Source organism: Solanum stenotomum, chromosome 6 (assembly GCF_019186545.1).
Source record: "Solanum stenotomum isolate F172 chromosome 6, ASM1918654v1, whole genome shotgun sequence".
Lineage (NCBI taxonomy): Eukaryota > Viridiplantae > Streptophyta > Magnoliopsida > Solanales > Solanaceae > Solanum > Solanum stenotomum.
In genome coordinates this window covers 54,595,693-54,621,884 of record NC_064287.1, presented here as the reverse complement: position 1 = coordinate 54,621,884, position 26,192 = coordinate 54,595,693, and the positions used below count along the sequence as shown (strand labels likewise).

The following is a 26,192-nucleotide window of genomic DNA, read 5'->3' as shown; positions in this document are numbered from 1 at the left end:
ATTTCTTTACAAAACCTTTATGGAACCCTTCGTAGGGAGTTGGCTTCTAAAAGATTTCTTTGCGAAACCTTTATGGAATCCTCTGTGGAGAGTTAAAGAAGCAGTATGTACAATCTCACCATTTTCAATATGTACACTCTCACCATTTTCAGAGTCCATTTTGGACATTTAAGGGCCAATTTATAGTATTAAGCGATTTTCTCAATTTTTCCGTGTGTTAACCCATGAATAATTTGGTGATATGGCTTCCAGATGATTTCTTTGCAAAACTTTTATAAAGGAGTTGAAAAGCAGTACGTACAATCTCACCATTTACAAAGTTCATTTTGGACATTTAGGGGTCAATTTACAAAAATTAGACGATTTTATCAATTTTTCATGTGTTAGTCCATGAATATTTAGCATTTACGTAGTGTATAGGAAATGGCCGCAACCAAGGGATGTGATGCAGCCTACCATAATGCAAGCATTAATGTCCACTAAATATTAAATCAAATTCTAAATATAATATACATTCATTACATGGAAAATGTTAGGGGAAGGGGGGGTCATTTTATTGTCACAGGAGACAAGACACATTGTCTGCACAAATTAATCAACAAATAAAATTACAAACAACAGAGAAATTAACAAGAGATAACCAAGCTTCATTATCTCAGAATTTGCTCCATAGCTGGTTTAACTGATGAATCTTTTAGTTGAAGCTCTCATGGATATGGACACTAAGGTCTCTGATAAACATATTTTGTTCTAGGATCAACGATTAGGCCCTTCCCTCCATTCACTTCCAAATCATGCCTGCAATCACGAGATGACAAGTAGTTCAAGTACACGTTACACGAAGGGAAGGGAGATGATTTGCTACAGTGGCAAATCCATGATTTAAACTGATGATGAGTTCTATCTTTATGCAAGTAGTACTCCAAGAAACACGTGAGATGACAGTTGCAACAAAGGCAAATCTAAGATTTAAACTGATGGGTTCTATCTTTATGTAAGTAGTTTAAGTGCTCGTTACAAGAAGGGAGATAATTGTCGCTACATGTGAAAGTGCCAGAACTCGACAACAAATTCAGACTGTAATGAGACAGTAGCCAGCCTAAAATCAAGATAAGCAAGTAGGAACTACTATCTTCCCACCCAATAGAGCAAAATTATGGACAATGCATAATACTATCAAGTAAACTGGCATGTTGCACTCAACTCTCGTACATTCTGACGTGATAAATGAAGGATTGTGGTATGATTACTTAACTGGAATACAAAATCTGGAATGGTTAGTTGTTCACGAGGAACATAGCGGAATAGCTGTAGAAGACGATCAAGATATACTACTTTTTTCCATACCTGCAGATTAGTTACCCAGCGACAAGGCTTCAGAGAAAATGGAATGGAGTATGTGTACAAGTAATAATGGGATTAGATAAAAAGAAAGAAAAAGGAAGGTGCTAAGAAAATAGGTACCACATTATCGACAAAGAGTTGCAAAGCAAAAATTGCAGACTTCAGTCCAAAGGTAGGGTGAAGCACGTATATTGCCTGCTCACAGAGAAACGAGATTTAGAAAGACAAAAGAAACAGGAATAATGTCCAGCTTTATGAAGCCATGCAAAGGACAAGAAAATGGGAAAGGCATTGCATACATGAAGGTTACGCTGGTGTTTCCGTCCAAGTATTTGTTGTAATCTCTTCATCCATCCTAAATCTGGTTGCCTGTTTTTTTACAACGAAACAAAGTCCGGAAGCATCTAAGAAAAAATATTGCCAAATTTGAGGTACAAAAAAAACTAGTGACACAACTGAACCACCAAAGTAAAACAAAACAGAAGTTCATTAATCAGCATTATGAAAGGATTCTTCCAGTGAATCAACCACATTGAGATCAAGGATTGCATTAAAAGAAAAAGGTTTGGGGGGGAGCTATTTTGTATGTTTCGTGATACTGATCAATCATATGAACACAAAGAACTGTAGATAAAAGGATCCTCAAAGCAAAATGACTCAGAAAGGAAAATGATGATGTCTGGCAATGTATACACATTAGCTCTGAAGTTCATACAAGATGTTTTGGAGATGGTGAAGATCGTTTATCATTCTGATCAGATAAAGATCTAAATCTAAATTATTGATTGTTTTCACTTATACTAATTAACAAACTTCACCATGAGGTTTATCCATCATAAGGACATGAGCCAATGAAAATATGGCCAGAAGCTAAAACTTACATCTGTAAAGACGCTGCAGAATGAAAATACACTATTGAGTAAGGCTTCTGAATCACAGGCTCGAACTCCTGAAATGTGACAAGCAGAATAACTATTTACTGTAAAATCATGCAGGAAAAATTTGAAGTAAAACAAATTATGAACCATACAATTGCTATGGATAGATCTCATGCAATCTAGAAGAAATTATCACTACCTTTACAACGTACAGGATAAATCTCTCAAGATCAAGACATCTTAGCAGGAAATGTGCTCCCACGACTACCATAACTGGACGACCCTCACTATCAACCCCTCCTCGGTAACTGAAAACACAGCCAATGAGAAACATAAGTTTAACATAAGCGAGGTGAGGCGAGGCTTATTCATGGATATGTTAATAACAATTCAGTTATCTAGTAGTCATGTTAATTTAACAAAACCTTTGCATGCAATCGGGTAAATGCAGACCTCGTCCTACTTTCACTCTATTCAAGTGCATATCTGAGGCTCCAAACAGTTAGATGCAAGTATTCTCATTCATATGACAAGAGCATGGACCAAGAAACAATGATAGCAAAGACATCATTTACAGAAAGCTGCTTACACGATTTTCATTTCCGCAATTTCTGAAAGATTCATAGAATTCGCTTTTGCAAGATATCTAGAATGAAGGGTATATTCTTCTGCAGCAGATAAAGCAGGTCCCCCAAGTTCACCATATCCAAGCATTTTAAAGCAGTTCCAACTATTTTGCGCTTGGGCTGTTTTTTCCCATTGTTCTCTACGTCGCTGATCTGGGTCTTTGATCAGGGACATAAAAGCAGGATCCAAAAATGCACCCAAGTAGGATGAACTCCTGTTTAAGAAAATTTTCTCAGTCTGGCTTAACGATATATAATCAAGTCATATGCCATGCAAATATGATTTCAACATGTAGAAACTAGAAACAAACAACAATAATGGAATTTTTAATCGAAGTAATATTGCAATGTAAAAGTTACAGGAAGTATCTTTCTTAATGTAATCCTCTTGATTATAATTTACAACCAGAATTCACTGCAGCAATATGATCAGAAATAACATGAAACCAAAAAATCCCAGGACTATTGTTAAGAATAATGAATTATGGTTTTCATTAATGAGAAAACAGAATGATGAGCTGTAAGTACAAAAAGTGCTTTAGTTTGACTCTTATACTGGCATGGAAACACATGAATGTGGAGTGATCTCCAAAGTCCTTAATAATGGAAGCTGATGCCATCTGGACGAAAATGTACTTAAAAGATAGTCAATTAAGATATATGACGTAATCTTTTTGTTTGGAGATCATGCTTTATTTATTGATCGAGGCCAATAGAGAGAAGAACTTCCACCATCAAAGGATTTAATAGAGTGGAATGCAAGCTCAATTTCCAGCGAAACAATGGTGGAGAAGTTCATCCTATTAAAACTCATAGAATGCAGCACTATGTTCAACTACAAAATTGTTTAATCACACCTAAATAAGGCTTCACTTCAGAAGGCCCTTCTTACTTATTACACCAGTCTCTAACTGTAATCACAAAAAAAACATGACATTTGTTTTAGCATCTTCACTTTTGAAGGACCAGTCATAAACCTTGAGCTAATTCATTTGTTTCAAATAGGACACTCTAAGTTGAAAGGTAGTGATATTATAAAGCGACAGCCAAAAGCTTAGGGCTAGCAGGAGCTATTCTTTATGTAAGCAATAATTTCCTTTGTTCAATTTCGTTCTACCGTAATACACATAGATTCAAAAATTCGAGGGAGATATGAGCAATGAAACCAGTTTTTAAGTTGTAACTAACTTTAACACTTCAAACTGTATCCTGCAAGCCCACTGTTCACATGATATTTGTTGTGAATGAACTGCTTAATTCATCACTAACCTTCTGGACAAACCAAGATTACTGACAGATAGATCAACAGAGGCTTGGGGGGTCCTTGGACTAGAAACTTTTGCATTTGGCAATGGTTTTATTCTTATTTTACGCTCAGCTGTAGTTGTCTCTCCATTCTCATCCCCAACATCTGCAGGAAGTTTTAATCGGGCAATTTCTTCCTCATGATTATCCCGAGGGAAGTAAAGAGGAAGCAATCTGCAAAATTAAAGGTACTGTGAATTTTAACAGCAAAAACAATATACACAGAATGCTTGCATCCTCTCAAGTATATGGTAGAAAACAATGTACCAAGTATACCTTTTATATATCTCCGTATCGGATGATGTAGTTGTACAGAAAACGACTGCCTCTATTTTATCTTTCTGTTTCTCAAGAAACCGCCGTACAGTTCCTAATCAAAGCAATAAAAGATGGAGTTACATTCAACAACTGGCAGCTAAAACATTTAAACAAATATAGTTAATATGAGGAATCTTTCTGATGGAGATATCAGTTCTTTCCAGTCTCAGCACAGAAAGAATTATCTTTATCTTTAATTTGAAAATCAAATAACGAACAAATAAGCAATTAATTAAGAAAGCAGAGAGATATATCACTTATTGCAACATGAGCAGCTGGTTCTCGCGGATAATTTTTGGCTTCGGTATAAATACAGCCCATCGCAATGCTGCACTACATAAACCAACGTAGTAAGTAGCGTTTTAAATATTTGAAACCTCTAAAATAAAAAGGAAATCAAGGGAGTGGCTCTCCCTTTTCCTTTTAATAAACAAAATCACGGCATTAATAATAAACCGCAGAACATATGACCATTAGACAACCTCTGTAATCCATTTTCTATAAGAAGTTCAAGGCAAGAGCGATAGCAATGACTTAGAGCGTTCTCGGCAGCAGTGTGGTATTTTACCGCATACTTCGGACCAACAGTGTGAATGACCCTCCTGCACACGAAACTCAATCAGCAGTACGTCAAAGGCTTATGATTATGCTGCATTTGTTCCCATGCTAAAAATGTGATGAAAATCATGAACTAAATTCAAACGGGAAGAGAACATTGAATATTTCTTTTTCTTTTTTCATACCTTAATCAACTGTACTTTACTTATTTATTTATTTTAACTAATTTTACTTTACTACGAAAAAAATATGGTGATACAGAAATGCATTTAATACTACTACTACTGTTCAACAGTCAACACCCAGCCATCACCATTCAAGTAAAAAATTGTTAAGCGGCATGACGATTTTTCTTATTTGTAAAGTGTAAAAAGTAAGATATAGGAGCTTGACAACTTCAGTTTTGATCAGTAGCTCTGGAAAAAACAATATAGTTAGGCTAATGGCATGAATTGAGATATGTCGTACTACCTCCCAACCATGATGTCAAAGAATAAGATTGAATATTTGTTTAGACTCTCACATTATCGGATCATTATTTAGATAATCCAACACAAGTACAATCACATTGTTCATGATCATGAAACAACTTATCATTATGCCAGATATAATTGCAACCTGGCTTTCATATAGCAATTCCATAACCAACTCATACACCACGCATTATGAGATTTCGGTGAAGTAGACAAGGTCATGGATATCCCCGAGTGGTTTGCAGGTCATACTTCAATATACATATGCTCGTTTTTTCCTACTGAAGACCAGCTTAGCTGTTCACAGATTCCACCCCTATTTCTTTTACTATGTGAACATACTCGAAAACTGGGCATTGATGGAAACAGCTAAATTTCTTAGGGAGAGCTCCAAATACACCGGTCCATAGGTGGGCTTTTCTTTTGGATAAGGATGCCAGTCCAAAGGTGTGATACCATGATCACTGAAGGTACTAAAAGGGGCCAAAAATCACATGAAGGGAAGTTGTCTTAAAAGAAATAGAATTTCTTTGAATTCTTGCAGATTTAGCAAATAATAGAACACAATGAAAGCAAAGTCAGTTGCACTTAAGGTTAGTTGTTGGTGGTGCCTTTACACTGAGCCCGATTTTGCAGAAAACGTTTAAGTTGGGTTCCCCTCGTATGACGATGCAGGGACAGATGTGAGATTGAGAAAATCCCTAATTTTTAAGAATCCATGATTTGTCCTATAAGACAAATAATTGAGTACTGAATGAACTATGCCTTGATGCAGTAGAATAGATGTAGGGTGTTCACACAGCTGACTGTGACTAGTTAGGGATTTACTAGTGATCGTTTTGCATATGTAAAGATAAGGTATTGCAGATCAACTAAAAAAGAAGTCAGTTACAAACATACTCAACAATAATGCACAAAGTTTATAAAAATAACCCAAATCACCCACCTAGCAGGAAGATCATAAGCATTGGTAACTTTTGCCATTCCTGTCCGGCATCCTCCCTATGAAACAACGTAAACTGTACATAAATCTTTCTAGTGTCACCATCATAAATTGAATACAAGGGCCAACAGTTGGACAAGAAGTTATATAGCATTCTTAAGTTGGAACAAACAGAAAGTACAAGAAATAAATCTAAAGAAACTGCTCCCATAAAAAATGTAAGGAAACTGTTTGAGGTTTAATTGGTTGCCACTTGACACAAGTTATGCTTCTGACCCTATTTGCGAATCCATTCGGAAATAAAGTTTTGAAAAATCTGGAAAACATATAAAACGTTGCGGAACCTACGAGAGTAGCACATTCCTCTGCAAGTCCAGGTCCAGCTGCCGCATGCAATCCAGGGCTGCTGTGTGCTTCATCTAAATTCTGTTGAGCACAAAATTGAAGTATAATTGTCAACAATTCCACTGACAGAAAAGTGTTTTCTTGATGTAGTTAGTTGCAATAATCACTGGTCTCTACATTTCTACAAATATTCTTACTGAAATTGCACAAAATAGAACAAGTGCAGACATATCTTAAATAGATGGTATGTATGGAAACAATTTAATCATCACACTGGTCGACCTGATAATCTTTTGGGAAGATGTCAAGTAAGAAACATATTTCCAGGAAAAAACAGACGATTTATCCAAAACCTACATATACGTGTGTCAGTTTCTAGGTACTTCTCGGTTATGATAAACTTGCAAAGTAGAAATAGAATGCAAATTTGAAGATATTCCTCCTCCCATTGTTGGTAGAATCAAAATACTTCCACTTGTACCACTTTTTATGGATAAAGTACCCCAACCATACTTACCCCTTCCCTTAAAAGAAATAGAAACAGGATTGAAAAGTATTCTACTTTTTTGGTTCTTTAAAGTCTTCTTCTTTTATATAACAGTGGTGTCTGGGATAACTATATGCACCTCAAGTCTCAACTATTCCAGTGTGTACCTGCTACCTCCCACCAGTATATATACATATAGGGTAACTCTACCCACCAAGGTTAGGTAGATGAGAGGAGATCATCCAGGGTTTTTTGTATTTGAGTTTTGAACCCACTTATTGACCATGATCACTAGCTCATGAAAAAGCATATAACTTTAAGCATCCCCTACTCCCTACTGTATTTACTCGAATCAGACAAAACTACCCTACTTGGAACTCAATATTTCAATGAAAACCCAAATTCTTTAGCTAATTTGTTAGCTACAAGTTCATGTTTCTGCCACTATCTCAGATGGACGGATGCAAGCACACACACTATATGATCCCTTACTCTCCAAATTTAAAAACAAACGATGCACATTGTTGATCCACAGAAGAAGCAAATACTACGTATGTCAATAAACCAAATCAAAATAAATACAAAGAGCACAACATAGAATTATCAAGAAGTTACTTCTCACCTCATTTGTAGAGTTAACAACAGCATCTACCTCGAGATTCCAGGGGTCTCCTCTCCACAGGTATATCTTGGAGTTAATCTCATGATCCACAGGAAACTTGGAAACGATACCATTTGCATTGCCCTCAGACCCTGAAGCAGATGACAAAGGATCTGCATAATCGGAATTAGGATCTTCATTCTCATACAAGTACCTAACGTCAGAATCAATCCAACGTGGAACTTGATCCAGTGTCACCACAGAATCTCCACTATCAGTAGGTACCCCTCCTCGGGTAGTAGTTGCTACAGGCCGATACATAATTCCCTTCTCTTAACTCCAATCTCACTTCCTATTCCTTCATAAAGAACAGAATATTCTCCTTTGTTCGATTACAGCTAAAGTCAAACACATACTGAAAAAAATTCAGTAACCCCACGTTTATTCCACCAAAAGAATCAAATCCCCTGAAAAGAACACAAAGTATTACCCAACTCCATACACAGGACAAAACACCACAAAAATTAAGCTGGAAAATGGGTATAGTTCCCAATAAAAATCCAATCTTTACATCTAAAATTGCTCATCGTACTAAACTAAACCTCAATCCCCACAAATTCAATTGAGAAATACATCATTAATTCATTATCACTACATCAAAATCAACAAAAACAACCCCATTTTAAAATTAAACCAAGAAATTATCCAATTGATCAAACTTAACAAAATTACAACCTCAATAGAACCTACACCTACAAAACACAATTTACAAGTTCTTCAACCAGATTCAAAAATCACATATCCATAACCCCACAAAGAAAAAACATAAAAAAAAAAACTAACATATCAACAAAATCACCAACAAAACACATACCCTTTCAGAATTCTTCAAGAAAATTACCTGTAAATGGATGTGAAATTTCAACAAGAGAACAAGCTAGGTTGGCAATACGAGGGAATTGTGCTGGAGGGGTGGGGTCCAAAAATGAGCTATAGCCAAAATCGAGACTCCCTTTGGAGATGAAGGAGTGGATTTGGGAATTTGTGGAATTTTTTAGCTTTAACTTATCATTGTGGGTTGTTTTGTCATTTTCTATTCTTTGTAATCACTGTTTAATAATTTTTCTTTAATTAGTCAGGTGCCCTCTGAATTCTTGTCAGAGTTTCAAATAAGGACCTTTTGTGAATATTCCTCTTTTTTCCTTTAATGTAAAAGAAAAATATTTCCATAAAATAAACTTTTTAACTTCCCCTATTAATTTTTTTATATTTTTTTTGGGTAGATTATAGAAAATTTCATAAACGGCTTAATTTAGCTCGACATTATAAAACATAGTTATAGTTTGTATATTTACGTAATGTAGATTTAATTGAGTTATGTATTAGATGGATGGCGGAAGAGTTTGTGTAATTAAAGGGTTGTATTTAGGTTATGATTATCACTGAATCAAGCAGATATATAGATGGCGGGTATCAACTGAATTAGGCAGGAATCAGTTGTATCTGTTGAAGACGCGCGAAAGAGTTGTATCAACATGCGATATATTGTGTGTTTACTACAAAATCCAAAAATATAATTACATTTTGTAACTTTTTGAAATTATAATTATAATAAATACAGTTTAAAAAATTATTATGTTGGTTATTTTTTTCTATATTTAGATTATAATCATAATCATACATTCATCACGAAATTTATGTTCCATTAATGTATGTGAGTGTTGTTATATGATATATATACGTAAGTTAGAATCTAACAAACAAAATTAGAAAAAGAAATATTGACATCAAAACTAGTAAAGATAACCAACATAGAAATAATCAACATTAATACTAGAATTGAAGAAATGGACAATGTTATTAATTTAGGGGTGTTCGCGGATCGATTATTGGTCAAAACCAAACCAAATGAAATGTAATATACATTTATCGGTTTGATTGTTATCGATTTCGGTTTGGTTTGTTATTCGATTATCAACCATACATAAAAATAAAAGAAACAATTCATTCAAAAGAGGAGATAACAATTCATTCAAAACGAAAAATAGTTAGAACTATAACTGAATTTACTATGAATAAAGCTTCAAAATTCACCATTTTTCCTAGAAGTAAGCGACAATAACATTTTTAGTCCCACCAAGAATTTTCACAGACACTCATATACATAAGACCAATAAGATAAATTTTCTCGTCTCGGATGTTTTTTCTTTCATTAATAAATTATAAATATTTTTTAATGAAAACACACATAAAACTGATGTTCTTCATAAATCGCATTCAATGAATGTGTTTTATGCCTTATTCGGATGCAACTGTTTTCTCTCTCTTCTTTTCTCTTCCTTTTGCGGCTAAAATGTGAAATAGAAATATTTACTTATAATATTTCACAATTTTGTTATTTAGAGCTTATATATACTTTACGGTGAAAATAATTTTAAATTTTTTATTTTTAAAAAAAGATAATTCATATTAGGGTATATTTTTCGGTTTGAATCAGTTTTTATCTAAACAATGACCACCCCTAGTTATTATTATAAAATAAGAGTACTAACATTGGTAAAGGAAACAGTGACTACCAAGAATTGCCACAGACACTCATATACATAAAATAAATAAGATAAATGTTCTTGTCTTGGACGTTTTTGCTTTCATAAACAAATTATAAATAAGTTTTAATAAAAACACATATAGATATAAAAATTAGATTACAATATGGTAATAATAATAAAAAAAAACTAATATGGGTAAAGGAGAAGGTGCAAAAAACTTGTATTGATGTTCTTCATAAATCGCATTTCACGAATGAGTTTTATGCCTTATTCGGATGCAACTGTTTTCTCTTTCTTCTTTCCTCTTCCTTTTGCGACTAAAATGTCATCGACTAATTTGAATTTATTATATATATATATATATCAAATATATATAAACACAAGTGTTCATGCTAGCACGAAGTATTTTTTTATCTCACTTTATGTGACATAGATAAAATTTAAAACGTCAATAATATTTTGATATAATTTTTAAATATTTTAAGTTCTTAATTATTGTAATTTAGAGTACCTTTTACGTAATCTATAAATAATATATATTATTATTTTTCTTGTCCCAATATATATGTAGCACAAATTAGAATTTCAAGAGTCAATATGTTGTTAATTATTGAGATTTACAATACTTTTTTACGTAGTTTGCAAATTTAATGCATATTACTTCTTTTGTCTCATTTTTTGTGACACAAATAGATTAATTTTATGAATCAATCAAATTTTTTATATGCTTTTGTAAAAATATTTTAAGCTGTCAATTATAATGATTTATAGTATTTTTTATGTAATTTTTGAATATATAAAATTAAAAAATAAGACAAACAAATTAAAACGGAGAAAAAAAATAGGCAAATGTATATGTTAGCGTGGAACCACACATATGATACAAGCATGTTGACTGTCACCTGTGTGTGGTTATCCACACTTATATATAAGTAGTATTTATATTTATATTTGTCGGTTCGATTCGATTATTTCTTCATTTTTTAAAACAAAATCAGACTCAAACCATATACTATCTATTTTTAAAAATCTAAAATCAAACCAAATCAAACACAAATAAAATCAAATTATTTAATTGATTTTGTTCGTTTTTTTTATTTGAATAAGATTTTATCCAAACCATGACCACCCTTAATTATTATTATTATTATTATTATAATAATAATAATAATAATAATAATAATAATAATAATAAGAAGAAGAAGAAGAAGAAGAAGAAGAAGAGTACTAATATTGGTAAAGGAGAAGGTGCAAAACTTCACTACTGATGTTCTTCATAAATCGCATTCAGTGAATGCGTTTTATGCCTTATTCGGATGCAACTGTTTTCTCTCTCTTCTTTTCTCTTTCTTCTGCCGCTAAAATGTGAAATAAAAATATTTACTTATAATATTTCGCAATTTTGTTATTTAGAGCTTATATATACTTTACAATGAAAATAATTTTAATTTTTTTTAATTAAAAAAAAGATAATTCATATTAGGGTATATTGATTCTTCTCACACGTTTTTCTTCTTCTTTTGACTATTTTTATTCATCGACTAGTTTGAATTTATTATTTTAATGGTTAAAGTTAATTTTTTTTCGCTTATTTTCTTGTAACATTTATTATAGATGCCCCAAATATTATATTTTTTAACAAATATTAAAACTAAATTACAATATAGCTGCAAAAAATTAATTTTAGTTTTTTTAAAAAAACTTTTAATCTTTTTCCATTTACATTTTTTTTATATCTCTTCCACTAAAAAATGAAAGAAAAAAAAAACAAAAAGCTAAAATAATAATAGCAAAGAAGTTAAAAAATAATTTGTGTGAAAAAATCAAATACATAATTTTTAAAAAATTAATTTAAATTTATTTTCACTTTTATAAGGGCAGAGGTATGTGTGAACAACTTTTGTAGCGATAATGATATATGTGAGTCTTTTTTGTAACAGTAGGGTTATATTGAACCACTTTTATAACGATAGCTATATGACTCTAAATTATAAAGTTTAGGAAATTTCATACTCTTTTTCCTAATATCAATATGCCACTCTCAAGCTCATAGTTTACTCATGCAATGTATTTAGAAGCTATAGAACAATGGAAGAATGTCCCTTGACATGTTCTTCTACTTATACTAAAAGCTTCTAATGTCTTGTCTTGGAGGCTCAATCAAACTCCCCGTCTCCTAACGCGAATTTTCACCATTACGATTCAATCTTCACTCTTTGCATTTGAAAATTGAAACCAGCATTATCGATAAAGTACATAGTTGGGCGTTCATTCTACACCAGCCTTCTGTTTCAACATGGCAATGAAGCTATCTCTATCTTCTGGTGTCATTCCTGCTGTTGAGCAATCTCCAACTCCCCATTCAGCTCCTCGTAAACAATACTTGTCTTCAATTGACTTTTTGTTCCTGAAAAATACGCGAACAATTACCATTTGGTTGGTGCCTGATGTAATGATCTTACTCAGTTCTTTTCATATACAACATATGCAATGCAACCTTACAAGACAGGATGAAAGCGCATAATCAACTTTCACTTGTCACCCCTTCATCGAAAAATTATACTACAGAAATGAGATAGAACATTTCTTTTGTCAATGCTCACAAAATTACTCTTCTCTCCACGTTCCTCTACTACCTATTAACCAAAAGAGTTAATCATTCGAAATGAAAATCTATGCAAGAAAGAAAACTTACTTTTCTTTGTTTTGCTTGGATTTTTCGAGTAACTGTTTAAGCAGGGGTGACTCTTTGAATTTTTCATCAAGTTCTGCATACTTTTTCTGATTATCATCTGCAACAAAAGAGCATATTATCTTACTGCATAATGTTAGCAGATTTTTTTTTACAATGTTATTTGAGAATATACCATTCCAACGATTAAGAAAATCAATCTTAGGTAATTCAGGGCCAGGAACTGATTCTATTCCAGTATAACCCGAAAGAAATCCAGCATTAGCTGCAATAGAAACACATTAGCAGTCAAGCATTGACAACTGATAAATCGAAAGGATCATGTGAAATGTATGTCCATTACTAAGAAGTAACAAAACAAGGTGTATATGGTTCAAGATATTTCTATATGTCAATAGGAATTCGATGACTTAAACTTCCGTTGCATCTCAAGCTTATACTATTTCATCTTGCTAAGCTTGTACACTTCCATTAGCTGAAGTTTCTAGTGTTGATGTAATATCTTAATGTACAACTAGTAAAGGAAAACAAACTAAACATTTCAAAAGAAAGAAAAGAAGGTTAGCTACCTCAAACCTAAATGTTTATTGTTACCATTTATGAGTTGGCAGTAGTGTAAGCCTTGTACTAGACTAAGAAGCCTGTTATGGAGAGGCTCTAAATATATGCTAGGTTCGGGTTATGATCCTATTGCAAGGTACGAGACTTTAAGTCCTACATTGCTTTTGGGGTGTGGTTCTCCTTGGATTGTACCAATGGTATCAGAGACACCCACCACCCTTCGTGTCTGTCATGTTTTGGATGGTGACATTGGTATTGCAGAGTTGGCCCAGGGTTAGAAATGGTCTAACACACACAAGCATGGTGATTTCTTATGATCCTATTGCAAGGTGTGGGACTTGAGTCCCACATCGGATTAATGTGAAGTTAATGTGGGGCTTAATGAGTACCAGGTAATTGTGTCCACCAACTAATGTCAAATTAGATGGAATGGTTATATGAATCCTCTATATTGCTATGTCCTAAAATTCAAATTCTAGATCCGTCTATATAATCATAGCTCAAACATATAACATCAAAACTATGTAAACAACAATAGCACCATAACAAAAGGGGCAAAATAAAGATTGATCAAGCTAGCATTACCAGGAGAGGACCATAGAAGAATAGCAAGGCAAGCAGAAAGCGGAACGAATGACTTGAGAAATGTGAAGTTTTCGAAAGGGGATGGAGATGAATAAGAGAGAAGAAGAGGAGTTTTTCTAAGTGAAGAAATTAGTGCTGGTTTTCTTTGAAAGACTGATGGGAATGGTTGAAGGAGATTGAAGGTAGTTGAAGGAAATTGCTTCATTGATGCCATTGGAGAAATATGAGTAGCCATAGTCATATTTCTGCTTTTGCTCTGCTTCCACTAGACCAAAAAGTAGAAGAAGATAGGGAAGCAGAAGAAAACAAATGGCCATCATTTCATTTCAACCAAATGGAAGTGTTAGTTATCTTGTTGGGCTTTGGGCCATCTTTTGTTAGTTGGACCATTTTAAAGAAGAACAAATGTATTTCCTTTGCTCATTTTTCCTTGAGCCTCGGGGTAAGTCAGATGCAATCTCTCTAACTACGTTACGTACCAATCTCTACACCATTTTGATCATGTTTATCAGTTAAGGATCAAATGGAGCCAAAAACTATACATTAAGGACCATTTTGATCGTTTGGTTCCATTTGGTCCTTAATATACAAACATGATTGAAATAGTCCTTTATATTATTTTCTCGTTATATTAAGGACCAAATAGAACCAACCATAAGAAATTTCACCAACACATTTTTTACTTCAAAATTTGATCCAAAATTTATATTCAACATTTTAATACCAATCTTAACAAGTTTCAATGGATAAGTTCTAACCAAAACCTTCTTCAAGTCTTCTTCAACAAGGCATTTTTTAAAACTCAATATATCAACATATTGTTTCCTCAAGGAGTGAACATATCTGTTTAAGTTAGTTGAAAACAATACAGTAGTCGGAACATCATTTAGATTTCCTCCCATACAACTAAAAAGAGTTTCAGAAAGATATTCATCGGTCTGTATCTAGCTGAGCACGCTTCTTGTTGAACATTTACAGAGTTTGGCTTGCATTTTCTGATGGGCTACTATAAGGTCATGGAGTTTATCCTTCGAGCATCATCTTTGCAGCATCAACCAATACTGGACGAAGATCATTAGAAGCTCGACCAAGAACAGTGTACCCTTCCTTGTCCTCAACGTCAACATCTGCTCCATGTCTTATGAGGAGCAAAGCTACCTGTCAAGTAAACATAATCACAATGTGTCACTGTTTGTCCCGTAATTTAGTTTTCAAGAAAAGACGATCTCCCTTATCTCACAAACACACACGGAAAAAAGAAAAGAAAAAAAAAAAGGGGGTGGGATCTGTGAACTGTTCACTTGTCAGATATTTATGATCCTTTCGATCTATATAGCTCATGAACAAGATTTAAGACATTTAACTCCTGTAAAGGAAATAAGTTCTGCATAATTACCTCTTTATTGCCACATACAACAGCAGTCATCAAAGGTGTTTCCCCTGCCTTGTCAACTTCATCAACTTCAGCGCCTTCCTCAATTAATAGTTCGCACAGCTGAGAGTTCCCAGTGCTAGCTGCACGATGCAATGGGGTGCATCCTACCTATATAACATGTTAATAAAACCAAAAGCAAGAAGTTATGAACACCCTTACTTTCAAATATAATTTAAACCATACTAAGCTTTGTCAAGGAGATGAGTAGTCCAAAGCATAAGATTACAAGCCTTGTCTTTTGCATTGATCTTAGCACCATGTGAAATCAAAAGTTCAGCTATTTTCGCTCGACCCTTGCTAGCAGCATAATGAAGAGCAGTGCGGCCACCATCATTTTTCCGATTTACATCAGCCCCTATTTACAAATATATTCACATTTACCATCACAAATTCATGGCTCAACTATTAAAATGAGTGAACTGAATTCATTGAAACTTTTTAAACAATGCTGACAAAAGCAGGTACACTTTCACAGGTTAGTGAAATACACGAATGGGTAGATGGACTGGCACAAAAGCACAAATTGTTACAATTTCAGTTTCTGTTGTGAATCATTTGATTACTAGATGACTGACCACTGCGATGTCAGGTGGGAAAAATGCAAAAGATTTGTATATAAATTAACAATCAATAATACCATTGATGTTGAATAGCTTTTATAGTAATGGCCAGCTAGATCTACTACTACCTCGTCCATTGAGTATAACAGAGCAAATGATGGTATAGCAATGAACGTAGGGAAAATTCAATAATGCTATAGTTTTAACTGTACATCCATGATCAAATGTGTTTAGCACATCAATTCAATTTCTTCTACTCCTTGAAATCCACAAGTCAGTGGAATTATTGCACACAAATTAATTCAACTCCAAAAGGCTGATAATTCTATAGAAAACCATTCTCTTAAATGCATAGAAATCTTTCGGATCTTTTACTTTCATTTTGACATATCGTTTCCAGTTTTGTAAAGATAGAATCTTTTTGATGAAGTTTGTAAAGATAAAACCTTTATATGACATAGATAAAATGTTCAGCTTAGTACAAAATGCAAATTGTTATACTACTCACCTCTGCTAAGCAAAATCTCCACAATTTCCACATTACCACTGCTTGCTGCAGAGTGCAACGGCACCCAACCTTCTTCATCACCACTATTTATACCACTCACTGAGGGATCAGCAGCTGCAAGAATCTTCACCACCTAATATGCCATCACCAAAACCCAAATTTCACAAAGTTATTAAGTCAGCCCCAATATTCGACATTATAAACGTCACATTCAGGAATTAGACAAAATTTGTACACCCTCTCTCTCCCTCGCCAATTTGTTTTGACTCCATTGCTACTTGGAGAATCAAACATAAAATCTATTTACTATGATTTACCAAATGTTGAAAATAATGTGATTTATACCCCCTTTTAACCAAATATATTTTTTAACACTTCCCCTTGTTGAAAGTCGATTCGACTAACGTCCAGAACTAGATATGGCTAGACTATTTCATCTTTTACTACACAAAAGTACAATAAGTTACAATTCTCTGTATCAAATTGGTAATATGATCTATGTTGTTCAAACTCTCCAAAAATGTTATTGCACCCATGTTGGATACTCCAAAAATACACAACGTTTGAAGGATCCAACACGAACCCTGACAACATTTTTGAAGAGTCCGAGAAACATAGAATATGATACATTTTAAAACAACAGGATTAGTTTTGGCGTGTGCACACTCGCTGACTGCCGAGAAAGATTCATTTCAATCCCACCCTTTTACTACTACAAGTTGCTTTATTTGCTTTGTTTATCTTGCTATTTTGTTATCGTTATTTTCTTTTCAATCCTACTTTGATTACACTTCTTTTGACCCGATTAAGGTGTGCGTACATCCTATTATTGTTGCAAAGATGTATTTCAAAATATTGGTTGAAATTCACAAAGCTTGAATCTTGGACAAGGGAAAACATCAAACATGTAGATACCAGGAGAGTCCTAATCTCAAAATACTCAAGTTTATCTCAAAAAGCACAGTGGCCGAACCAGTATTTTCATAAAGGTGTTCAAAAACATGAAGAACTAAATCCACAGACGAGATTCAATATCTACTATATATGCATAACAAATAATTTTGACATTGTATTTACAATATAATTCTTCCCCAAAGGGGGCTCGGAAGCCCTTAAAAAAACTGAAATTGAGGTGGGATTGAAAGAACCTCAGTGTGTCCAGAAGAGACGGCGACGTGAAGGAGAGACCGAGCATCTTCATTACGGAGAGAGAGGGATTTGAAGAGCTGTTCTTTGGGAAGTGATTTGAAGAGCGATGAATCACCAGATTCAGCGGCTTTGAACAAATCTTTGTCTTTGATTTGAGCTGAGGATTTTTCCGATTCCATTTTCGCCGGGATTTGTACGGACGATAGAGTGTCAGTAGGGTTTTAGCTGGCGCCGGTGGGGTTTTGAAACTGAACTCTGAATTTGCCGATGTGTAGTTTTGAGATGAAATGGAGGTAGGTAATATGGGAATTTACACTCCTACTCCTTCTGCTTTTACATTTTTTCCGCTACACGCATTGAAGTCCGACCTCCCTAACAAAGGCTCTAATCTTACCTTGTGGTCAGGCCCTTCTTCGGACCCTGCATATAACGGAGCTTATTAGTGCACCGAGCTGCTCTTCATGTAACATATCGTTTTCAAATGAACAAAAAAAAGTGAATACAAATGAATTTATGAGAACATTATTAGAATTTCTTAAAATATCGATAAATAAATTTGTTGAACAACAGTGGGAAATAAAAAAAAAAACTTCCATCAACTCCTTGATGGTGCTAGAGTTGACGAAATTCAATTCTTCAATGAAATTTTCGATAAAAATAAATAAAGAATATATCGATACGTCTCAATTTTGACCAGCTCAACGAATGAGTGATTGTATTCGACACATCTTTTTCTTACGGCTAATGCACTATTTAAGATAAATGACCTTGTTAGCTGCATCTAATATATGAATAAATTATTATAAGTATAAGAAACTTTAGAAAATTTTAGTAACATAATGACAATACCTTAATCGATCAAGTAATATTCAAGGATGATCATAAAAGAGTAAAAAATATTACAATCTATGAATAATGAATATAAATGTATTTAAATAATTACTATCATTTTATAAGATCAAAATACGATACAAAAAACAAGGTGACCCCAAAGGGGTGACCTGAGAACACAAATATATTTTGGTCCAGCAATTGAAAAAAAAAGGACCAAAATGCACCTGTGTTTCCAGGCACACTCCTCTGGGGATTCACCATTGTTCATCATCATCATTCATATTAATAATGTGAATATATCAACATAAATTGACATTTATTTATAGTGTTTTTTGTGAACAAATTAGAGCATCACAATGTGGTCATTCTATCAACACAAGGGAGAATATATGGATACTATGTTGTCATATTTTCAAAATCATAAATGTTATAAACTATAGTTTAATATTCTTAAAACTGCCCTAATTATCAGCTTAATAAACAAAAGTTATAATAAAGAGATAGAATTAAGGAAAATTAACGTACTTTACAAGTTGCTAAAGTTTCTATAACATGTTAATTGATTTTACTTAATACTCCTCCAATTTAAGTATTTGTGGAAGGATATATAAGATAGTGACCGTTAGATAATTGGATCAATACGAAATATAACTGCGCCGAAACAGGTTCATCCGAATCTCCTTCAATAAAAAATCACACTATATATACACATAGACATAGAGAGAGATCTAGCATCTCTTCCAAATCGTGTTCATCTCTCTTCTCCCTCTAACAACATGTATGTATCAAATATAGTCTGCATCAACATGTATTCCTTTTGATACAATCTATATTCATCGAATACATTCTATATATCTAACATCTCTCCTTTCTCTCATGAATTTCACTCGCCTCTCTCTTTTCTCAAACTGTTGCTATGAATCATAATTATACAAACTATATCTACTCATAATAATTATAATTCAAACTATAACTTATTTACGTAAGTTTCTCTAAAGTTTATAGGGACGACCCTCGTAGTCGGGCCACATCCTTTTTGTATTGAAGGAGTGACTTGTGACTCGACTTTAGCAAGTTGTAAATCCCCATTTTTTAAAATGTCATTTAGCAAAGTTGATATTTATAATAGTGTTATGCTCATTACCTCAAAAAAATAAATGAAGTATGACAATATGAGATCCTAAAAATCCATCAAATACTTCTAAAATCCTGTCACAATTTGATGTGATACAATTTATTTTTAATCTAAAAAACATATTTTTATATTAAAAATAAATATTTTTTTTATTTTTTACTAATACTTTTAATAAATGAATAATATATAACTACTCAAATATATGATTTATTTTTATTTATACTATAGGTTTTTAAATTGATTTTTAAAACTTCGCGATCAACCGGCCACAAACAAACACAATATAATAAGGTGTTGCCTATTTATTTATTCAAATGAAGATAGTCGAATCCTTCATTTATGGAGTCAAATTGAAATAAAGTATCCTAATGATGGGGTAACCTTGCAAAGCAATAAGGCATAATACATATATTGGACCATAAACTTGGCTTCAAATTTTAACTTTGACCTCCAACTTTCATAGTGCACAAATAGGCACTTTAACTTGTATAAAGTAGAACAAGTAAACACACAACTCCTACATGGCACAATACACGTAGGACACCACGTAGGACAAAAAATGACATGTAGGATGCCATGTAGGACATGTGTGTCTATTTGTTCTATTTTATACAAGTTAAAGTGCCTATTTGTGCACTATGAAAGTTGGAGGTCAAAGTTAAAATTTGAAGCCAAGTTTAGGGTCCAATATATGTATTATGCCAAGCAATAACTATGGGGCCATTGTGTCACAATGAATAATATCTTTGTTTCTTGTCAGAACTTTCATATTCGTATTGAAATTTAATTAAAGATTCATTTAAAATAAAAAAATTCGATAACAAAAATTTTTCTAAAAATAAAATTCGAACTCAAATCTATAATAAAGATAAATTACTGGATGAATTCTATCCATCAAATCATAATTGTCCTTGTTTATACATGATGCATGTTATGTTATAATTTAAAAGAGTGGCCAAAATTTGTAGCATCGTTATAGTATATGCTGCCGACAGAAATTTAATATATATAATTTTTAATTATTTGTCATCTCGAGTTCCTTTTCACCATCATCACATTTGATTTCTTGTCGTGCCATGCTATCACTAAATGTATTACTCCCTCCGTCCCATTTTATGTGAGGTAGTTTGACTCAGCATAAAATTTAAGAAAGAAAGGAAGACTTTTAAAACTTGTGGTCCAAAATGAATGATAAAAATTTGTGTGGCTGTAAATCATTTCATTAAGGGTAAAATAGACATTTTATAGTGAAATTGTTACTTAATATAGAAATGTGTCATTTTTTTTTTGGACTAATTAAAAAGGAAAGTAAGTCACATAAATTGGGATAGAGAGAGTATTAGTTTGTAATATATATAAAAACGAATGATATATTCACCATAGTTACTTTATACTTTATAAGTTAAAAAATATATACATATTTTAATCTCTATCTTAAAATTCTATCAAACAAATAATTAAACAATATTATAATGAATACAAATATTGTGTTTTCTAATATATCCTACCATAACATCAAGGTGTGTAGGAGAAAATTTTTCTAAACTAGTTATTGAATTTTTTTATACATTTTTCTTAATATTTCTATACATTATTCGATTTATAGAATTATATGAGATATGTTATGATTAAGATGGGGTGTAAAAGTAATTTGGGAGTAGTTGTAGACTTGAAGTGTAGTGGATAGACAATTAAATGGTCTTTAATGAACATTAATTAATATCAAGAGACTTAAATTTGATAGTACTTTATTAGTAGTTGTAAGCAATTTAATTATTTGAGGAAAAATCGCGTATAATGTGTGTGGCCGACACCTCTCTTGATTTGGATCAATCACGTTTAATGGGCCCCTCCATAAGGTGGGGGCCCATTAGACACGTTCATACAGTTCACACCACCTTCCCATTAAAGCCCAAGAAAAAAAATCTTCACTATCATCCATTTATTCTCGAAATATTAAAAATACTTCTGAATTTAATGTTAATTATTAATTTCGTCTTTAAATTATTAATAGTCTTAAAAACACTCTGATACTTAATTAATTAAATTTAGATACACTCCCTCGATCTGCCACATGACATAAAAAGTGATTTCAAATTCGTGTAGAAGCATGAAACTCTTAATAAAAAGTCGAAAGATTTGTTGAAACACTAAACTTGATGAGAATTTAAGATTGTATTTTACTCATAATAAAAAATTCGTGATATATTTAAGTTCAATTAGTCAAATAAAATGATATTTTTAAAGCTATCAATAGTTTGAAGATAAAACTAATAATTTGTCGTGAAGCTCAAGTATAACAAATTCAGATATATGGAAGAAAGAGAGTAATGAAAAATAATTTAGAAACAGAGTCTATATATACAACCTCCTCACTATTCAAATTATATCTCAAACACACAATTCAATTTTCTTTTAAAAACAATCATGAATTTTCTCTCATCTTTGGCTAAGAGCGCCGGAGCCGGCGATGAGAAAAAAGCCGGAGGCGAGGAATCTGGTTCCACAACAGAGCTTTTCGCCAGTGCTAAAGTGTTAGCAGATGCCGCTCAAAGTCAATTCAACAAAGATTCCGACAAAATTGATAACAAAAAAGTAGCTGAAGCAGCTGCCGATGTCCTCGACGCTGCACAGAAATATGGAAAATTAGACGAAACTCAAGGAATTGGACAGTACGTTGAGAAAGCCGAAACTTATCTCCACCAGTACGGTGGCGATAAGGCTCCGGCCGCCGCTCCGGTTGCTGAAGAAGCAAAAGCACCCGCTCCTGCACCGGAATCGGCTCCGGCATCGGAACCAGCACCGGCGCCGGTTGTTGAAGAAGACAAGGAGGAGGAAAAAAAAAGTGGAGGAGCTGATTATCTTAAGATGGCTGGTGATTTCTTAGGCAAGAAGTAATTAGAGTCTGATTAACTTTTTTTAATTATGGACTATGGTCTGTGCTTTTAATTATGGCTGATGTTATATTTCAGTTGTTTTTTCTTAATTTGCCACTGTCCACTGCCAGCGCCGGCGTCGGCGCCGGAGTTGGATTTATGTAATAAAATATGTATGTAAGTTGTGTGTATTTAAGTGTGATTTTACAGTGAAATTTGTGTTTGTTTGAATTTATTAGTGATATCTTCTTTGCTTTTGCGAAAAGAACAAAGATAATTATTTTCGACTCACAAAATATTATAAACAATAAGAAGTGATATCAAACATAACAAATTCAAGACCTTCGAATATCTTCATTTCTAAATTGCTTCTAGTATATATGTCCACGTATCCATCTCAATATTCTGATTTTTTTAAATGATCATCACTTTATCTCATACAACAAACACTCTATATCTTATCCCTATCTTATATATATTAATTGAGTTGAATGTGTTTATGAATCGATTATTCATTTACACAACATATTTGAACTTGTTTAAATTACATCTTAAATATTTATACATCTTCTTTGTCTTAAAAGGGAATAAAATTATAAATTTAGTAGAAACTTTATATTCTCTATCTGTGCTAAATCTAATTTTAAATCTAAAATAATAACAAAAGCAAAAGCTGGCCTTGACAAGAATCATTATATCTTTGGAAAGCTTTCCAAAAAAATACTGTCCGTTTATTTATAGGAAGTGTTAGGCAGCAACTTAAACACGTTCTTTCTATATTAGCCCTTCAATTAAACTTTCCATTTTCCTTTTTTCTTGGTCTATTTTTATACACGTCTAACTTTGAATTACTTCTTACGTCATAATTTACGTGATATAATTTGACTACGTAAGATTTTTTCAACACAAATTTAAATATGAATATCAAACACTAAATGAAAAATCAAAAAAATATAGTTTGATTTACCGTAGAATTTAAGAAAGAAATAAAGAGAACTTGTTGACAACATTTCAATGTGCTAATTAATATTAATTATGAGATAATCTATTTTTTATTCTTTTAATTTGAGGAAGGGACCTCAGTGTTATGCGGAAAATAATCGTTGCTCACTTGTATAAGTTTTACTCTACACCCATAAAATTACGAAACTTTTGTGTAACTTCTCATTTTTTCAGTAAAAATCTCGAAAGCTTTCATATAAATTTTCACATTTATCATTTTTTTTTCATTTGAATCACATTTATTTGCTTCAATTTGTAATATTACTGTACTAATTTTCTTATTAATTATCTAAAACAAAAAAAAAATTATGGATGCCCTTTTTGCTAAAGGAAAAGAATTTCTTAGTTCCAAAGATAAAGATGATGACAAAGAAACTTCCAATCGAACAAAACATCATGATGACGTAGATGATTCCAATGACCGCCCTGAGAGGAAGACTTCCGGCAAGTCTGGCGGTGGCGGCGGTCGAGGTGGTGGCAAGTCGGACGACGACAGTGATGGCGAGAGGCCCGCTGGCGCTGGCCGTGGTGGCGGCAAGATCGGGGGCGCCGGACGTGGTAGTGGTAAGACGGCGGCAGGCGGTGCTCCTAACCCAAATGAGCACAAACAACCAACAACCTCTGAGCTAATGGCTAGCGCGAAGTTGGTGGCTGCAGCTGCACAGTCTCAATTAGGTGGCGGAGGCGAGGGCAAGCCAAAAGAAGAATTGGACACCGGAAAGCTTGCCGGAGCCGCCGCTGACCTCCTTGCGGCCGCTACCCATTACGGGAAACTAGGAGATGATGGAATCGGTAAGTATATCGGCCAAGCTGAGGATTATCTCCATGGCTACGAGCTTAAGAATGTGAAACCCAACAAAGCTGGTGCTGGTGCTGGTGTTGGATCCAAAAAAAGTACTTGTAGTAATGCGGAGCGCAAGAACTCATCGGAGTCCCGCCCACGGGGCAATGCAAGAGATGATGATGAGCGCGAAGAGCATGCCAGGAAAGAGAAGAAGATGCCATCAAAGAAACAATCCGGTGACAATTACGGTCATGATCGTGAGGAAGGTACTAGAGGTGAGTATGTATATCATGTCATTGTTATATTAAATGCTTAAGCGGTTAGATACCTACATTTTATAGTTGATTGTATTATATGTTACAATTTTTTTATTCTTTTTTCTTGACCAAACACATAATTATTTTATTTTTGCTTTTTGAGTGATGATGAAATCTTGAAAAGAGGACTATCTAAATTGAATGTATAATGATCATATTATTTAATGATATCATAGGAGGCCACGACGAACATATGCCAAAGGGTAAAGAGATGCCTAAGAAACAAGTTGGTGACCGTCATGGACATGAACATGAGGAAGGTGATGATCATTCCGGAGATGAGTATGGCGAGCACACAAGGAAAGGTAAGGGAATGCCTAGGAAACAATCTGGTGAAAGTAAAGGAATGCCCACGAAAAAATCTGGGGGCCATGGACATGATGAACATTCAGATGAAGATGATAGTCGCTCTGGAGAGGGGTATGGCGATTACATCAAAAAAGCTCAAGGAATGATTAAGAAAAAATCTGGAGATGATGATAATCCAGAGAAAGGTGATGGTGAATCTGGTGGAGGATATGGCGATTATATAAAAAAAGCTCAAGGATTTCTCAAGAAAAAGTCGGACAACGGTGATGGAAGTCCAAGGGGTGAGGATGGAGATTCTGGAGGTGGGATGGGTGGGGTCATGAAAATGGCTCAAGGTATGTTCAAGAAAGATTCTGACGACCGTGATGGCGATCGTAGCCCCACCAAACATTCTAATGAGAAAGATGGGAACAAAACAGATTATCTTAAGATGGCTGGAAGTTTTTTCAAGTAATAATATTTATGAGATTATACTAGATACGTTATTATTGTTATTGTAATAATAAGAAGTATAGACTAATTGTAACATAGAATATCATGATCTGTTGATCAATTCTTTTGTTTTGATTTCTTTCCTAAAGTTTTTTTTTAAGGATTTTTAGCTATAGTTTGATTTGAATTGTAATAATGGTTAACATGTACAGTGTGGCTATGAGTTGCCATGCAAATATTAATGTACATGTCAAGTAGTAGAATATATATAATTTTGATTTGATTCAAAAAAAATTTGGCTATAAAAACTTTAAAAGTAACGTGACTTATGTTTCTTTTCGTTCATTTTTAGTTCTCTAATTAATTTGATATACTTTTAAAAAAATAATAGATAAAATGATAATTATAATACGAATATAATAAACTCAATAATGTATTGAAGTCATTTTATAATTAAGTGGGTATTCATCATTTTGCATTTCTAATGAAGTTGTGATCTACCAATGAAGTTTGTGCAGTCTAAATTCTGATATTTACACCATTTTTTCTTATATTGTTTTGAGTGAATCATGAAAGACCCGATATG

General features: G+C 33.4%; 5 protein-coding genes across 8 annotated transcripts; 2 read left to right on the top strand and 3 right to left on the bottom strand.

Moving 5' to 3' along the window:
• Positions 1 to 461: 461 nt before the first annotated feature.
• LOC125867220 (uncharacterized) lies at positions 462 to 8,971 on the bottom strand. 3 transcript variants are annotated; one of them, XM_049547642.1, is made up of 15 exons: positions 8,780 to 8,971; positions 7,900 to 8,345; positions 6,794 to 6,871; positions 6,449 to 6,504; positions 4,954 to 5,073; positions 4,729 to 4,799; positions 4,430 to 4,523; positions 4,118 to 4,327; positions 2,812 to 3,063; positions 2,422 to 2,530; positions 2,226 to 2,293; positions 1,644 to 1,713; positions 1,465 to 1,539; positions 1,256 to 1,347; positions 462 to 798 (listed from the first exon to the last, which is right to left on the bottom strand). In XM_049547642.1, exons 2-15 carry the CDS (start codon positions 8,197 to 8,199, stop codon positions 723 to 725), a joined length of 1,671 nt encoding a protein of 556 aa, XP_049403599.1. In that variant the 5' UTR covers positions 8,200 to 8,345; positions 8,780 to 8,971; the 3' UTR covers positions 462 to 722. The 3 variants fall into 3 exon arrangements, with proteins under 3 accessions (XP_049403599.1, XP_049403598.1, XP_049403601.1); XM_049547641.1 differs by having other exon boundaries at positions 8,753 to 8,962; XM_049547644.1 differs by having other exon boundaries at positions 1,468 to 1,539; positions 8,753 to 8,962.
• A 3,471-nt stretch (positions 8,972 to 12,442) lies between these two features.
• Positions 12,443 to 14,567, bottom strand: LOC125867511 (uncharacterized). The gene is made up of 4 exons (XM_049548039.1): positions 14,266 to 14,567; positions 13,295 to 13,384; positions 13,123 to 13,219; positions 12,443 to 12,834 (listed from the first exon to the last, which is right to left on the bottom strand). The coding sequence occupies exons 1-4, from the start codon at positions 14,504 to 14,506 to the stop codon at positions 12,696 to 12,698; spliced, it is 567 nt and encodes a 188-aa protein (XP_049403996.1). The 5' UTR covers positions 14,507 to 14,567; the 3' UTR covers positions 12,443 to 12,695.
• A 454-nt stretch (positions 14,568 to 15,021) lies between these two features.
• LOC125869221 (uncharacterized) lies at positions 15,022 to 18,193 on the bottom strand. 2 transcript variants are annotated; one of them, XM_049549791.1, is made up of 5 exons: positions 17,917 to 18,191; positions 16,769 to 16,901; positions 15,927 to 16,055; positions 15,662 to 15,804; positions 15,022 to 15,423 (listed from the first exon to the last, which is right to left on the bottom strand). In XM_049549791.1, coding segments are annotated over exons 1-4 (444 nt in total). In that variant the 5' UTR covers positions 18,097 to 18,191; the 3' UTR covers positions 15,022 to 15,423; positions 15,662 to 15,802. The 2 variants fall into 2 exon arrangements, with proteins under 2 accessions (XP_049405748.1, XP_049405747.1); XM_049549790.1 differs by having other exon boundaries at positions 15,028 to 15,423; positions 15,662 to 15,808; positions 17,917 to 18,193.
• A 4,038-nt stretch (positions 18,194 to 22,231) lies between these two features.
• Positions 22,232 to 22,977, top strand: LOC125868284 (nodulin-related protein 2). Its single transcript, XM_049548918.1, has one exon. It carries the CDS (start codon positions 22,314 to 22,316, stop codon positions 22,782 to 22,784), a length of 471 nt encoding a protein of 156 aa, XP_049404875.1. The 5' UTR covers positions 22,232 to 22,313; the 3' UTR covers positions 22,785 to 22,977.
• Positions 22,978 to 24,002: 1,025 nt separating this feature from the next.
• LOC125868164 (uncharacterized) lies at positions 24,003 to 25,628 on the top strand. Its single transcript, XM_049548782.1, has 3 exons — positions 24,003 to 24,823; positions 25,075 to 25,095; positions 25,126 to 25,628. The coding sequence occupies exons 1-3, from the start codon at positions 24,073 to 24,075 to the stop codon at positions 25,626 to 25,628; spliced, it is 1,275 nt and encodes a 424-aa protein (XP_049404739.1). The 5' UTR covers positions 24,003 to 24,072.
• Positions 25,629 to 26,192: the final 564 nt, after the last annotated feature.